The sequence below is a fragment of the Podarcis melisellensis genome (genome assembly GCF_964234715.1).
Source record: "Podarcis melisellensis genome assembly, chromosome: 1".
NCBI classification, from domain to species: domain Eukaryota; kingdom Metazoa; phylum Chordata; class Lepidosauria; order Squamata; family Lacertidae; genus Podarcis; species Podarcis melisellensis.
The window spans coordinates 102,464,370-102,480,190 of NC_138528.1; the positions used below are offsets into that span (position 1 = coordinate 102,464,370).

Below are 15,821 nucleotides of genomic sequence, written 5' to 3' on the forward strand. Positions count from 1 at the left end.
GTTGGTGCCCAGTTGGCTCACTAGCTCTATTTAATCCCCAAGACGTTTGAGGATTTTATCAGCTGCACGTTCCCTCCATCCTTCCTGCTTTCCACCACATGAGAAGAGGAATGTCTAACATCACGATCAACTGTTTGCCCTGTGCCTACAGTTTCTTTTACTGGTTTCAACTGGTAGAGTTGTTCTTTCGACACTTTCATAAAAAAGCCATTAATTCCAGTCTCCTCGTTCTTTCTTCTCCTTAAATTATGCAACAGTGTGCACATGAGAGCAAAGGTTTAATGGCCTTGACTCTGGTATATCAATATAACCTATGAAGAAATTGCTCCTTAGTTTGCTGAACATCTCACTAGTTAATCGGCAGCTCTAGCAATAAAGCAGACGCTGGGTGTCTCGTGTTTATTAAACAACGGTTCCACAACAATCATTTTACAGAATCCATTTGTTTTGGTGATAAACTGTATTTTTAGGGCACAGATATTCCACTAATACATCATGGTTGCACCTGATGTCAGTATGTAAGATATGAGTACAGAATCTGCAAAGTTAGATGGATGCATTCAGATGACCTACATACCCCTTCTGTGCTAGAATGTTCATAATTGACTTTTGTCCCTTGTGGGCTCCCCCCTCCCCCTCTTTTAACACACTAATTGAGCATCACCTGTCAGAGAAAACTGCCTGCCCACACAAATCCTCCAGAGTGTGTTTAAAAAAGAAAGAAAGAAATTCCATGAATTAGATCTGGGACCCTGTACATGTAAACCATACGCTATAACAAGCACTAAGATGAGAATCCACTTCAGATACTTATGGGTAGCCTATATTAGAGCTTTAAGTGCTCATCTTGGTAGGAGAAGGTGGGTTTTTTTAAAAAAATCAATCATGAAATAAAAATTGGATTTTTAAACATCTTTATTTAAAAGATGTTAAAACCTACAGTCACCTGTTAAATCCACCACTTATGTATTGACCCAGTTCACACACCACAATAAGCAATAGTTAATGGCTTGTTGTGAATGCTCCTTCCTAGGCTATTTCTCTCCTTACCACTGAGGAAACAAACCATGATCCCTGGCTTAGTGTTACATCCAAACCAGGGATATTTTATTTTATTTTATTATTTCTTGAATTTATATACTGCCCTATAGCTGGAGGTCTCAGGGCTTTGTTGTTTTTTTGTCTCATATGGTTTTGTTTGTTCTTAGAGTGAAACAAGCAATGACCCCTAGTTTGGACGTAATACTAAGACAGGGAATCGTGGTTTGCTTCTTCCCAGTGTAAGGAGTAAGGGAGAGGGGAGGTTGTTCCATTAGGCAAGTAGGATTTCTCCCAAGGAACAGCTGTTTAAACTAAGAAGGATCTGCATCTGTGGAAGAGGAAGGGGAAGTACAAGTTCCAGGCACTTGTTCCTGGCTTGCAGCAGTTGAGCAAGCCAGAAATGTTATGTCCTCACTGGGCAATGAGTCATTCTATTACATTTATGACTGTGAGCATCCCACTCAACCCAGGGACTGGCAAATCATCACAGGCACTAAGATCGAGAAAACACCATCACGAATTTCATCAGACTCATCCCCTCTTAACTACGCAACTTCTGTAATGCATTCAGGTCCCGAATCACCAAAAAAATAAAAATGAGAATCAACCAGCTGTGATTGTTAAGAATGCTGTGGGCTGAAGCAGGAGCTGTGCCACTAATCCATAGAAAAGTATATTTCCTCACCACCTCAAGTACCTGCTTTGTTCCCTTAGCACAGTGCCCAAAAAGATTGAACTAAAGCAGGGGTAGGCAACCTAAGGCCCGTGGGCTGGATGCAGTCCAATCGCCTTCTCAATCCAGCCCGCAGATTGTTCAGGAATGAGCGTGTTTTTACATGAGTAGAATGTTTCCTTTTATTTAAAATGCATCTCTGGGTTATTTGTGGGTCCTGCCTGGTGTTTTTACATGAGTAGAATATGCGCTTTTATTTAAAATGCATCTCTGGGTTATTTGTGGGGCATAGGAATTCGTCCATTTCCCCCCCCCCCAAAAAAAATATAGTCCAGCCCCCCCACAAGGTCTGAGGGACGGTGGACCGGCCAGCTGCTGAAAAAGTTTGCTGACCCCTGGACTAAAGTCTTGGAAAGTTGCTTTCTCAACATCTCCTAAGAATAAACTTATTCATGTCAAAAATATGAGAAAGCATGTCAGTCTAAAAAAGTTAGTTCCTTTGCTAAAGTGTCATTATTATTTTTACTGTAGCTGTTTTGTCTGTGCCTACATTACTGGATTTGCTCCTCCCATTTCAAAATGCATTGTGTTGTATATATTTTAGAATGCTAACTTCTACTAGAAAGCTGAAAATGCGGATTTGTTTCCCTTGCCTCTTCTGGCAGGCATTTGTGCTGCCCTGAAATGGAAACTTCAAAAACACAGAACAGCCATCGCGCCAAATCTGATACTGGTGCAGGAGCATCAACTGTGTCAGCGCAGTTCTGGGATTAGCTTTGGTTGCTGAATCTGCTTGCCTCTGCTGCTGGCAAAGTACAAACCATTGTCTTGAGCCACAAAAATAGCATTAGCTTAAGAGGAACTGTAAGTGCTGGCAGGCTGAGCAGAGGTTAAAGCTGTATGCACAGAAATGCAGCAATTGCTCTCCGCCACGTAAGACACGCAAGGGTGTTTCTAGACCAGTGGGCTTAATTTGCAAATTGATTAAGATATTGCAAATGGATCACAGTCAACAAGGTGGGGGTTTTTTAAATAAATAAAAAAAACTTGTAATATTTCCCCCAGGGAAGGGAAAGCCCAAATATAATTTGGGGAGCATGGCTGGTACGTCTGAAGCCAACAATAGCTCAGTTGGGCCAGCATGAGACACTTAATCTCAGAGTCACGGGTCCGAGCATCACATTGGACGAATTATTCTTGCATTGCAGGAGGTTGGGCTAGATAGCCGTCATAGTCCCTTCCAACTCTACAATTCTATGATGCTTTGATTCTTTGTGTATTCTGCAAAGAAGTTGCATGGATGCAAAGCATCAATCCCACAATAAACACTCATCTAGAAGCACACAAAGTTGCATCCAGACTACAGCTATGCTGCTACAGGAAGTGCAAAGATGCCAAACATGTAACGGGCTTACTAAAACTGCCTCTTACACATGGCTTCTTACGTACCTGATCAATTTGCTATTTATATATGAAAAAGAGGTTTGTAGCCAAGCCTTAACATTTGAAGGAAGCAAAACAGCCTTCTGTCTGCTTCCCTCGGGAAGAAACTGTTGTTACATCAGCAAACATCTGTTCCCTAAATGTGCATGGCAGCAAATTAAGGGGCAGCATTTGTGTTGAAATAGGGGTACTTAAACCCACCAAGCACCTGCAGGTTCTTACCCATCAATGGCATCTTCCCACCACTCTGACATTTGCCCCAAAGCTGGGATTCTGTTGACCCTGGAGCCTAGTTGTAATGTGTGGAGTTCAGTGTTTGAAATTCCCCAGGCACCAGACACATTTTGCTACTATTGCGGGTCCAGTTGCGACTACTTGGAGATTTCTGGGCGCCAGATTGGCAACTGACATCTCCAGGCTGGTAGGTGTTATGTACTGAAGTTCTCACCTTGGGCCAGCAGGGGGATACTGTAGATAGTTTTCACTCAGGTCCACATATGCAAATAAGGGATTAAAAGTGACATTCAGTGATTGGATAGTAACAGAAAGTGGTGACTGTTACGGTGTAGTGGAGCTCTATATAAGCAGGCTGGCAGAACCCTTCAGTTCAGTTCTGTTCTGGCCTGTGAATAAACAAGAGTGGTTTGAAGAATCGCTGTGTCGTCTGATATGTTCACCCACAACTTGACAGCATGGATGGAAGATGCAAATTCTGGGCCTTCTCAGGAAACAAAGCTGCCTTGTCTTACACATTGATTGATTGATTGACAGATGATAGATAGATAGATGATAGATAGATGATAGATGATAGATAGATAGATAGATAGATAGATAGATGAGAGATGATAGATAGATAGATAGATGATAGATAGATAGATGATAGATAAAAACCTTCCTAAGGCAGTTGTCAACAAAATAAATAAATAAAGTAATAATATATATGTTCTCATATCACATTTTTATGTTGTGAATCACCCTGTGATCTTTGTATGAAGGGCAGTATACAAATTTAATAAATAGTAATAGTAATAATAATACTTTTCGATTGGCTAAAGCATCATCATTAATAGAATATTCCAAATCAAAAGAACATAAACCATTTGAAATCATAACTATAAAGGATAAAACCAGCATCAGTTTAAAACCAGGCTGAAACCATCAAGGTTTTCAAGGGCCTATTTAAAAACTAGCTGGAAAGGGAACCAGACAAACTTCCGGTGGAAGGGCTTAACATATGGTTGGGGCCCACACAGAAAAGGCCCTGTCTCCTGCACGCATCATCCTCTGTGTCTGATCTTAGGGTTTGGTCAGGTTTATACAGATGAAGGCGATGCTTCAAATAGCCTGGTTCAAAGCAGTTAGGGGGCTTCAAATGTCATCACGAGCATGTTGAATTCAGCCTGAAAATGTCCTGGCAATCAGTGTAGCTGGTGCAGAAGAGGTGTTAAATGCTCCAGCCACTTGGCCCCCAACAAGCAACTGGGAGGTTGCCTTCTACACCATCTGATGCTTCTGGTCTTTAAAAGCAGCACTACACACTGCGTGCTGCAGGAGTCTACTCTGAATATCTGTATAACAGGTAATCCAAGCAATTAAACAGTGTTGCCCTGGTTAGGGTCTTGTGAATGCCGAACTAGCCCAGATAAACAAGTGAAGGATGTGGCTTCTGACAACATGATTTTTTGGCTGGGGTGCTGTGCTTTTCAAACACTCTCCCCAGGAAGGATCACCTGCCACCTACTCTTTGATCCTTTTAGCACTGAGCAAAATATCTTTTAATTTTCCCAGACTGTTTAAACGGTTGATTTACTACACTTTTGCCATTCTCAGGAGTTTTAAACCTATGCTATTATAATTGTCTTCCTGCTGTTGTCTTATGTTGCTTTATTCTTCTAATGGACTACTCACTAGCAGCCCTGAGCAGAAATTGCTGAAGAATGGGGAACAAATTTCAATTTTTTAATTTTTTTTTAGAAGTACAGAAATGCCTTTCTACAATACGGAGATTATTAGTAGATTGTGTGCTGGAGTGGGTGGTGGTTACTGTGTTGTTGTTGTTTTTAAAAATGGAAATGGTCAATAGCGTTTCCCTCTTAAATTTTACTTCAAGTAGAACAGCAGTTAACACTATTTTTTAGAAAAATAAAAGCAAAAAATTCCCAGCACATATGCTACAAGAGACCACTTTAACCAAAGCAGCAGGTTTTTTTTAGTAAATAAACGGGAAGCAGAGGAAGTATTCTCTAAAAAAAGAAAGCCGCAACACATTACAGCACATTATGTACACATATACAAAGAGACAGATTATTTTAAACTAGAAGCGGAGCTACAAGCCCCTGGGCTAGCGAGATGAAGATGATAAATTTATGAGCGTTTATCTGTGCTCCCTTCACAACAGATGTCTACGTGGCTTCGCCAGTATCTCTCACCGGGCCGCTCGTGCATTATCAGGTTTGCAGCAATTCAGAGGGAAAAGCAGCTCACCAGGGATTCAAAAACATGAGATGCTGAACAAACTGTGAAACGCAGAGAGAGAACGTTTGAGACACATATCTTGTCAGAGGGAATAGAATTCAGATGTGGCAGGGACAGGCAGTTGAGGCCTAGCCAAGCAAACAAACACTGAATCACAGAAGCCTGGAGTTGCAAGATGCTCTCTTCTCCTTCCTTCCCAACAGCATCATCAGATCTAGGCAACTGCGGTCAAAGTTATCTTAGGGATGAGCTAACATGGGGCCCTTCAGATGTTATGTGACTACAACTCCCATCATCCCTGACCATCGGGCTACACAGAGGGAGAAATCTGATTCGGTTATCGTTTAAAGCCCAGCTTATTTAATTCAGAGTTTTCAAAACTGGCACATCCTTGGATTTTGCTACGCAGTTCTGCAGCTGAATACAGTGTACAAAAAACAGAGGTGCGAAGAAATGTGTGTATTAGTGGAAAGTAACACACCAAAAGGTATTGTATTAGGAGAAACTCACACGAAAATGCTGGTGAATTTTCACAAGGACTTAAAAAAATATATTTATCACTAACCGATGTGGGAATACAGGGAGCTAAAAGGACTGGGGAAATTACCAACAGAAAACTCAAAATTGATAGATACACCCATGCCCAGGCAAATACAGTTCAACAGAGTTCCATTACCAGAACCCCTGAACAAGGTCTTCTGCTTCAGCAACATGGCTTTCCCAGTAGTGGTTCCCCACTTCTCTTCCCCTGACAGAGTTCCCTGTGAAGAGGGATTGACTGAAAAACTACTCTGCAAATTATAGCTCTGGACACGGAATAGGAGTCTCCCAACAACTCTCAGCATACTTAACAGACTGCAGCTCCCACAATTCTTTGAGGCATCAACTCAGGTCTCTAATGCTCCTTCAACAGACAAAGATATTTCCAAGTGCTTGAAAACCAACATGTCTCCTTTAAGTCTTCCCGTCTTTCTAACTCTGGTATGCACATAATAATTTTTTTTTGACAGTACATTTGCAGCCTGATCCAGCAAGGACTTAGGGGCCCAAGCTCGCGTATCCATCCTAGCAATTTTCAGAGGCTGGAGATTTGAGGGATTTAGATGAATTTCATTTATGTGGGTAATGATATCATTCCTTCCAGGTACAAAACTGAATACTTCAATTGAATTTTGAACTCTTACTGAGTTCTACACAAGCCCAAGATAATGGCTATTTGTATGCAATTTCCGGAAAAAATAAAATAAAACAGGGAACAAACTGCTACATGCGAACTAAACAGTCTTGCTCAACACAGTTTATTTGGGCCTCCAAACACTCTCTCAATACTGTGAGCAAATTAGATATCAGTTTTTATCAAACAGCCAAGCTCCTGAAAAGGATCTTCCGATTCAAGAGTGTTGGTGACTGGCTCAGAACCGCCTTCCCCAACCTGGTGCCCTCCAGGTGTTTTGGAGAGCTCCCATCAGCCCCAGCCAGCCCATGATGATGGGAGCTGTAGTCAAAAGCACTTGGGGGGCACCAGGTTGAGGAAAGCCACTCTAAGAGTACACTCATGAAAACAATACACATTATTAGTTCTATAGAGCATCTTTGAAATCTGCTCCTTGAAATGCAACATGACTGCTCTCTGCTCACACAGGAGAGCATTTAATACAAGCTGTAGTTAAACAGCTCTTGGGGGGGAGGGCAAGGAAATTGCACACTGCTACCTGAAAAGAGCATGCATTTTGTCTGAGCACATCCTTCTGACTGATGCACAAAGAGCCCAAGAGCCTTTCTGCAAGGTCTGCCAGACTGGCACATCATCCCCCTTATTATGGGCTGAAATGAAATTCATTTTATTAATTTTTGATGCAGCCATCCCAGTGCTTTTGACAGAAGGTTATATTAAGTTGCCAGTTCTTCTTCCTTCCTTTCTTTATAATTCATCTGACAATGATGTCCATCTCTCCCTCTCTCACACACAAACCACCAATAAAAACTGAGAATTGTTCAGCTTGGCATCGCTGTCATTCTGTTTTGTGGAATGACAGTAGCTATAAAGCAATGGAATGCCTATCACAAAGGCTAAGTAGAACTGTATGTGCGTCTCTTGCAGCCTACTGGTCTCACAAGATTCACTAATGCAACTAACATTCTGAACTCAGGACACGCAGGTCCTGCTATCCAAACAAAATGCATTTCCAGGAAATCATTCACTGCCCCCCCTTCTAGCTACTCTCTGAAGACTAGAAAAGAGACACTCTTAAGAATATTAGCAGGGTTGGGAGGGGAAGGACTAGACCATGTGAAAATTAACATAATATTTTAGCTGCCGATTATTCATTTTCAGCTTTGTATTCTTATTATAAAAAAGTGCCTAGACATTCCGTTGCTGTGCCCATAACCTGGGTTGAAGGTGCCATTTAGCTCCTTGCTTTCATATCTCAGTTGCCTCCTAGCTCACAGCTGGCATAACACTTAAGTCAATGTACACTGCCAGGGGCTGCTAAACCTTTGCACTGCCTGGACTGCAAACTGATTTACATACCTCTGTATCCCCAAAAAGGCAAGAGCACCTCAACAGTACTTGGTGTGCCATTTGTGTCTGAATCACAGTGAGTAAGGGTTTCAATATTCATAAAAGGCATATGAGTCCATTCCTACATTTGCATACCCTCCAACATTTCTCTGATGAAAATATTATTCCATAATAATAATAATAATAATAATAATAATAATAATGTGAAAAATGAACATAATGTTTTAGCTGGAGTTCATTCATATTCAGCTTTGTATTCTTGTAATAAAAAAGTGTCCCTAGACATTTTGTCATTGGACCCATAACCTAGCTCCTAGCTTTCATATTTCATATTTTCGAACACTGCCTAAAAGCAGAAGCCCATGCATGCCTACTCAGATGTAAGGCCCAATGAGTTTAATGAGACATGTTCCTAGGATTTTGTTCCAAAATACTGTTCAAAGATCAGATCCCTAAAATAGGCATCAAATAAAGAGCATAGATTCTAACATGCAATAAAGGGGGGGGCACTGAAACAGGCATAAAATTAAGGTAACACAAGAGAAATTAAACAACTCATTTGCTAGATTTGCTTTGGGATAAACCAGGCCTGTACAAAGCAGAATGTAATCAGACTGTTGACACATCATCATATTTTTTATTTAAATGAGGTTTTAAACTGGTGTCATTAGGGGACTGGCAGCAGCGTCCGCTTCAGAACAAATCACCCTCTGGGGTAAGGTGGAAAAGGATTATTATTATGAGTGTTCAGGTAAGGGAGGACTAGAATAAGGCATCAAGAGTGAAGGGATACATGACAACTATTCAGAAAGACCAAAGCACTATAGGCTAAAACACAAGAGTTGATATTGTACTATCAGCTTCAATATGTATGTAAGTGGGCAATTGCCAAGAAAATCCAATATAATCACATTTGACTTCAAAAGAGAAAACTTCAAAAAAATGAGGGGACTGGTAAAAAGGAAGTTGAAAGGCCAACTCTAGAAGGTCAGACCTCTCCAAAATGCTTGGGAGGTGTTTAAAACCACAATATTAGAAGCTCAGTTAAAAAGTATACAACAAATTGAGAAAGGTACCACAAGGGCCAGGGGTATGCCTGCACAGTTAGCCAGCAGAGTCAAATAAACTATCAGAGGGAAGATTTCCTTTAGAAAATGGAAAACTTCAACAAAAGAAATACAAGCAGACGATATGGGATGCTCAAAAATATTTTTTGCTAAAAACGTAAAAGACCACCGACAACAACATTTAAAGGCATTAGTAGCAAGAGACTAGCAAGGGAGGCTGTTGGACCTTTGGATGACAAACAAGTCAATTGTGTGCTGAAGGACGAAAAAGAGTAAATAGAACCTGAAGGATTCTTCACGGCAGAAGATATAAGGCAGATCCCTGTGCCTGAAGTAACTTTCAAAGGAAGGGAGCTTGAGGAATGCACTCCTCACTGTTCAGAAACTATGTCACTGATGCTGCTCACACAACAGGGACACGCTCTCAGCACACACCCCTGCATCATCACACACACTGCCATTCATCCATCAACCCCCAGTGGTGCGTACAAGGAGAGGAAGGAGAGCCCAGCCAACATAGCACCCACATAGATTCCTCAGGGGCCTGAAAAAACCCACCCACAGCCCCTCCATGGGACAAGGGTTTAACAACCATGCAAGGAGGAAAAGGCTCTTTTGCCAAGCAACCAGCGGGGGGTGGGGGGCAAGGACACACAAGGAGGGCGACCAGATTGCTGGTGGTGTGCTGTGACTTGGTGCCGAGTTTCGCCACGTTCTGTTATGGCAATAAAGTCAAGGTAGTCCTGGATGCAATGTTGACCATTTTGTTTTTGAAATCCCCTTCTCACTGAAATTCCTTGTGCCAGATCCAGGGCTGGTGTAACGTTCTGCCATTGCAAGTAGCATGGCCATAGTCAGGTGGAGGAGCATATGGCTAAAATGTGCTTCTCACCTGTACTATCCCTGTCCTAAGTCTGTTTCTTATGGGGGAAACAACCACCCCAAAGAATGCTGTGCTGATTTCAAGTTCTTACTACCATCATGCTCTGCTTCAACAAAAAATGCTCAGAGAAGATTTCTAACATGAACACAGCCCAGCTCTTTTAAGAAGATATAGAAATAATTACTAAGATAGCGATATCAAAAACAAATGTGAAGAACATACCTGTAATAATAATAATAACAGCCATAATATAATCAAAATTGAGCATTTTTCTAAGGATAAACTTAAGCAATGGAAATGAAAGCAATAGGATTTAGGGTGTAGACCTATGCACAGTTAGCTGGGAATGAATTAAGTGAAATTAAAAGGTGCTTAACTGGCTGGATCATGCCCAGCATATAATTGCAAACATATAAAAGTATGCATGTTACACCTATGAAAAGATCTCCAAACAACACATCCCTCCACGATATACATAAAACACCATGTAAAGCCCTAAAGTTCCTTCTTTAGGCCGAACACTTGGCAGAAGTGGGTATAACAGATGTTCCACTATTTGGGAAAGCCAATACCATCTTTTTGACAGTGGCTAGGATCCAAAGAGCGGCTTCTTTAGGTACACTCAAGGCACAGCCAGTGGAATATTGACTTTTCTTTCCAACCTGCAATCATAGATCATGAACTTATTTGAAACACCCCTCACTTTCAAATGAGGTTTGTCAGGGTTAAGATTGGGAAACTGCCACGTGAGAAAGAGATGCAAAACTCCCTATGGCATGCTGAATGAATCACAATCCTTTTGATCCATGCATAGCATGTAAGCACCTACCAACTAATTTTGCCTACACACAAAGGTGCTCCGAGACATTCACAGCTCGCAAGACAGTAAAAGAGAAGTTTCCTGCATTCGAGTCTAAATTTAACGATCAGTACATCACGGAGTCAAGCCGATGGGATACGACCTAGTTCAGCTCAGGACAGCTCACCCATTCTCTCTCTCTAAGGAAGAGAGGAATCCAACAAGACAGCCACTAGAATTAACTGAAAACTGCTGTCTAGCAGCATAGAAGGAATATGCTACACACTGGAAAGATTTAAGAGATTAAATCCCACACCGCTTCCAGTTTACGGGAAAGGATAGTGCAACTTTCCTATATAAGGTCCCAGACCCATTTCCAATTCACCTCCCCTGGGTCATGTGTCTTATTTCTGTCTGTAATGCACTTAAAAGTGGATTCCTTTTGTCTAACCCGCCTACAGATAGCTGTCTTCTGCCCTTAGGGTCAAATATCTAACTTCCTTTGTTTCTCTAAGCGTGGGCAAACTTGCATTTGAATCCAGGTGTGTCCAGTCTGAAATATTAAAGGTCAAGGTGAGGTCAAATGGAGATTTATTGCATAGTCGAGAAAATATATGTCCAAGGAAGAAAAACTCATCCTTCCTTACTCTCCTCCACACCAGGAACAGGGTAAACTCAGCCAGCCAAACCAGAACAGTGTTTTGATCTTGTGGATATATAGCCCTGTCCATAAATCCACTCAAGACTGACATCCCCCACACAAAATTTAAGCCAGTAATAGGCAGCACCATTTCATAAAGAAAAAATATGCCCCCCAGCACGTCAGCTTCTAGGACACCACAACCTGTGCTTTGCATTGCCCATTAATTCCAGATGCATGTGAACTGACTGGAGCTCCTCAGCGACCAGGCAAAGGCCAGCTGCACTTGGGGGCATTCATTCTTTCCTCTTGGCACAGCACAGGTTGCAAGAGCCACAGAATCCCCAATACCAAGGGCTGAAACCTTCTCAGTTTCTTCTGCAATCCATACAGACTTTTTGCTGAACAGGCCTAACACAACACCCAAACAGGAAGAAGGCTCAGGCTGGGGAACTTCACTTGCCCAAACCACCAACTGGCCCATGTGCAAAGAACAAAAAGAAGTACTGTATTTTCTTACACAGCTCACAGAATGCAATCTTGTCATTTAGGCTCCTAGCAAACCCCTTCACATGTAAATTGTCTGCTATGAATACATTCAATCTGTATAAGGTGGAAAAGCAGAAGAGTGGGACGCAGCCACACGAACTGCCACTGAACCCCACAAGTTACCATTCGTATCGGTTGTTTGTCCCACTGACTTGGCCCAAAACTATAATCCCACTGTGGTGAATCCAGGGGTTCGAATCCCCACTGTTATGAAGCTCAGCTAGGTGACCTTGGGCCTGTCACTGTCTCTCTCGGCCTAACCTACCTCACAGGATTGTTGTGAGGAGAAAATGGAGAGTGGGAAGAACTCCTTGGAGGAAAAAGTGGGATGTAAGTGCAGGAATAAATAAATACAATCAATAAAACGAGACGCCTGGTTGCAATTCCTTGCATCCAGGTTTTTATGCGGTTGCCACAGCTCAATATCACTGTACTTTAAATAAAAAAGAAAGGCTCCTTGTTCTTTTCAGAACACCCATTAAAAACGCCACTCCAACCAAAACTGACTTGTGTCTAAGAAACGGCTTTTCAAGAACCTGGGGGATAAAGGCAGCCTGTGCCCAAGAAACACAATGGTACCTCACCCACGCGCATGTGCGCGAGTGCCTCCCTCTCGCTGAATAAACTCTCTTCGCTGTGCACTTTAGGAAAAGAAGAAAATTAAACAACTGGTTGGGTGGTTGTTTCCCCTCAAAGTAACGTTGCAGCACGAAAAAAGAAGCAAGCCCGGGCCCTCACTCGCCCCTTTGAGAAGAGGGGTGCCAGGAGGGTGGCCTCAAAAGGAACAGGTATAAAGAGATGGCATTTGAAAGACTGGGCGCCCTCGGCTCCCCCCAAAGGGCTGGCACCGTCGGGCGCCTCCTTTCCCGCCTTACCTGCCGGAGGATGAAGCTGGTGGAAGTTGTGCTCCCGTCGGACCGTTTCAAGCGGCTCCTGCGGGTCGCCGTGCCTCTGCTCCCCTGGGAAACGGAGCGGAGGGGAAGAGCCTTTTAGGAGACACGCGCCACATTCACACGACCCCCGGCTTCTGGCGCGCCTCAGCCTCCCTGCTCGCTCTCCCCCGCCTCCCACCTCCTTTTCATCCCCGACAGGCGTCTCTTCCGACGACGCCCCCCTCGACGCCGCCAGCAGCACCGAGGACTCGCCCGAGCCCCATCCCCACCCCACCCCCCGAGGCCACGGGAGAGCGCGCCGCCGGCCGCACCTGGAAGATGGGGTCCGCCAGCCCGTTCTTGCCGTACGACGATGGGTGCTTGGACATGCTGCGAGCCTGAGGGCGCGGCGGCGGCGGCGGGGGGCTCTCGCCAAGCGCCTTGCAAGACACGCCGCCCCGGATGGTTCCGGCTGCCGCTCTGCCTGCGCCTGGCAGCTGCGTGCGCGTGGGGATGCAGGAGGAGGCGGCGGCGGCGGCGCGGGGCGCTGCTTGGCGGAGCGGCAGGATCCTTAAAGAGACCGCGCTGCTTTTGCACTCCGCTCCCCCTCCCCTCCCGCAGCCGCGCTCTCACTTTGCAAAGCACTCAAACAGAGCAGCGCGAAAGCCAGAGACGGGTTGGGAATCCTCCCGGCGCCCCTGCACCCACCTGCTCACCCACCACCAAATTCGGGTCTCCCTGGATCTTTCCCCCACCCCCGAGTAGAACGTCGCTCCTCAAGCACACACATTACAGTGGTACCTCGGGTTAAGTACTTAATTGGTTCCGGAGGTCCGTTCTTAACCTGAAACTGTTCTTAGCCTGAAGCACTACTTTAGCTAATGGGGCCTCCTGCTGCCACTGCTGCACAATTTCTGTTCTCATCCTGAAGCAAAGTTCTTAACATGAAGCACTATTTCTGGGTTAACAGAGTCTGTAACCTGAAGCGTCTGTAACCTGAAGCATATGTAACCCGAGGTACCACTGTATGTTAAATATGCAGTGGTACCTTGGTTCTCAAACTTAATCCGTTCCAGGCGTCCATTCCGAAACCAAAGCATTCTGAAACCAAGGCATGCTTTCCCATAGAAAGTCACGCAAAATGGATAAACCTGTTCCAGGCTTTTAAAAACAACCCCTAAAATGGCAATTTAACATGAATTTTACTATCTAACAAGGCAATTGATCCATAAAATGAAAGCAATAATCATTGTACTGTACTATAAAATAAGACCGTATTGTAGATGATAAAAATTTAAATTATTATTTTTTACTGCACTGATGACAGTCGTTGTTTAGATGGGGGGCTTTTATTCATTTCCTCAATCACACAATCAATCGATCAGTAGCTGAACTAGGTTCCACACAGTCACAAAAACAAATTAACTGAAAAAACCTCAAAAACAAAAACACTAAATAAATAGAAAATACAAAAATGCCAAATTTAATGTATTCCGGAAGTCCGTTTGACTTCTGAAATGTTTGAAAACCAAGGCGCAGCTTCTGATTGGTGCAGGTACCCTGGAAACAATAGCCAACAGCCGCATCCGATGTCCAGCTTCTGAAAAACATTCGAAAACCAGAACACTTACTTCCAGGTTTTCAGTGTTTGGGAACCAAGGTGTTTGAGTACCAAGGCGTTTTAGAACCAAGGTAGCACTGTATTAGGTCCTGTAACGTAAGGTTACCAGTCATTCCCATTTCCCGGGGACAGTCCCCAGATTTACAAATCTGTCCCCATACAAAATCCATTGAAGTTGAAAAGTATCCCTGGATTCATTGAAAAACCTTACTGTAACACCACACACTTTCTTTCCCATCAACACTTTCCCCCCACTTATTACCAAATTTAAAACCATGGAGAGACCTGGTCTGAATAGAGACATTGGATTCTTATCTCATTATACATGATTTTTAGCCATCTCACCCCTTGCTTTTTCCTGTAAGACCAACTGCAGCCGTTAACAGTCGTCAACAGGTTTACCACACCTATCAGCCAATCACCCATTCCCACCACCCTTCTGAGTAAAACCCTTCCCCACCCTCTCACTATACAGTGGTACCTCGGGTTACATATGCTTCAGGTTACAGACGCTCCAGGTTACGGACTCCGCTAACCCAGAAATAGTACCTCGGGTTAAGAACTTTGCTTAGTATGAGAGCAGAAATCGTGCTCTGGTGGCGCGGCGGCAGCAGGAGGCCCCATTAGCTAAAGTGGTGCTTCAGGTTAAGAACAGTTTCAGGTTAAGAACGGACCTCTGGAACGAATTAAGTTCTTAACTCGAGGTGCCACTGTATAAGGGTCTGGTGACTTCTGTTTCAGTTTATCTGAAGAAGTGTGCATGCACACAAAAGCTCATACCAGTAACTAACTTACTTGGTCTCTAAGGTGCTACTGGAAGGATTTTTTTTTTTAAAGATATTTATTAAAGATTTTCTTAATACAATAGAAAAAACAAACAAAATAACATATAATTTTACAATAACCATATTTTCTTCACTTCTTTGGAAGGATTTAATTTTTTTTGTTTCCCCCCACCGTCAGCCTTTCAAGTGTCCCGGGGGAGGGGGCTTTTGGGGATGCGTCTGGTCTCATCAGGCTGACATAGAAGTTGTGCTCGTGAAAACGCACCCGCAGCAGTTTGGAACCACGGGTCTTACTTGAGATCGCTTAGCAGTGGTTTCTCCTTCAGCTCATATCCTTGAGCTCAAACCTCGTCAGATTTTTGAGAGAAATAGGGGGGTTATTTCTCCAACACTGCATGTTTTTTTATGGGGGAACTAGTAACCTCCTCTAAGCCATGCACCTCAGAAGG

At 43.4% G+C, this 15,821-nt stretch overlaps 1 protein-coding gene across 2 annotated transcripts in view; it reads right to left on the reverse strand.

The window, feature by feature from the left end:
• Positions 1–13,465, reverse strand: part of CACNB4 (calcium voltage-gated channel auxiliary subunit beta 4) — a 124,749-nt gene extending 111,284 nt beyond the window's left edge. For both annotated transcript variants that reach the window (XR_014172625.1, XM_081929172.1), the window contains exons 1-2: positions 13,299–13,465; positions 12,970–13,053 (exon numbers count right to left, since the gene is read on the reverse strand). Coding sequence is in view for 1 of the 2 variants with exons in the window: in XM_081929172.1 (XP_081785298.1) it covers positions 12,970–13,053; positions 13,299–13,355 (141 nt within the window). In the remaining variant the exon portion in view is untranslated. The remainder of the gene's footprint in view (positions 1–12,969; positions 13,054–13,298) is intronic.
• Positions 13,466–15,821: the final 2,356 nt, after the last annotated feature.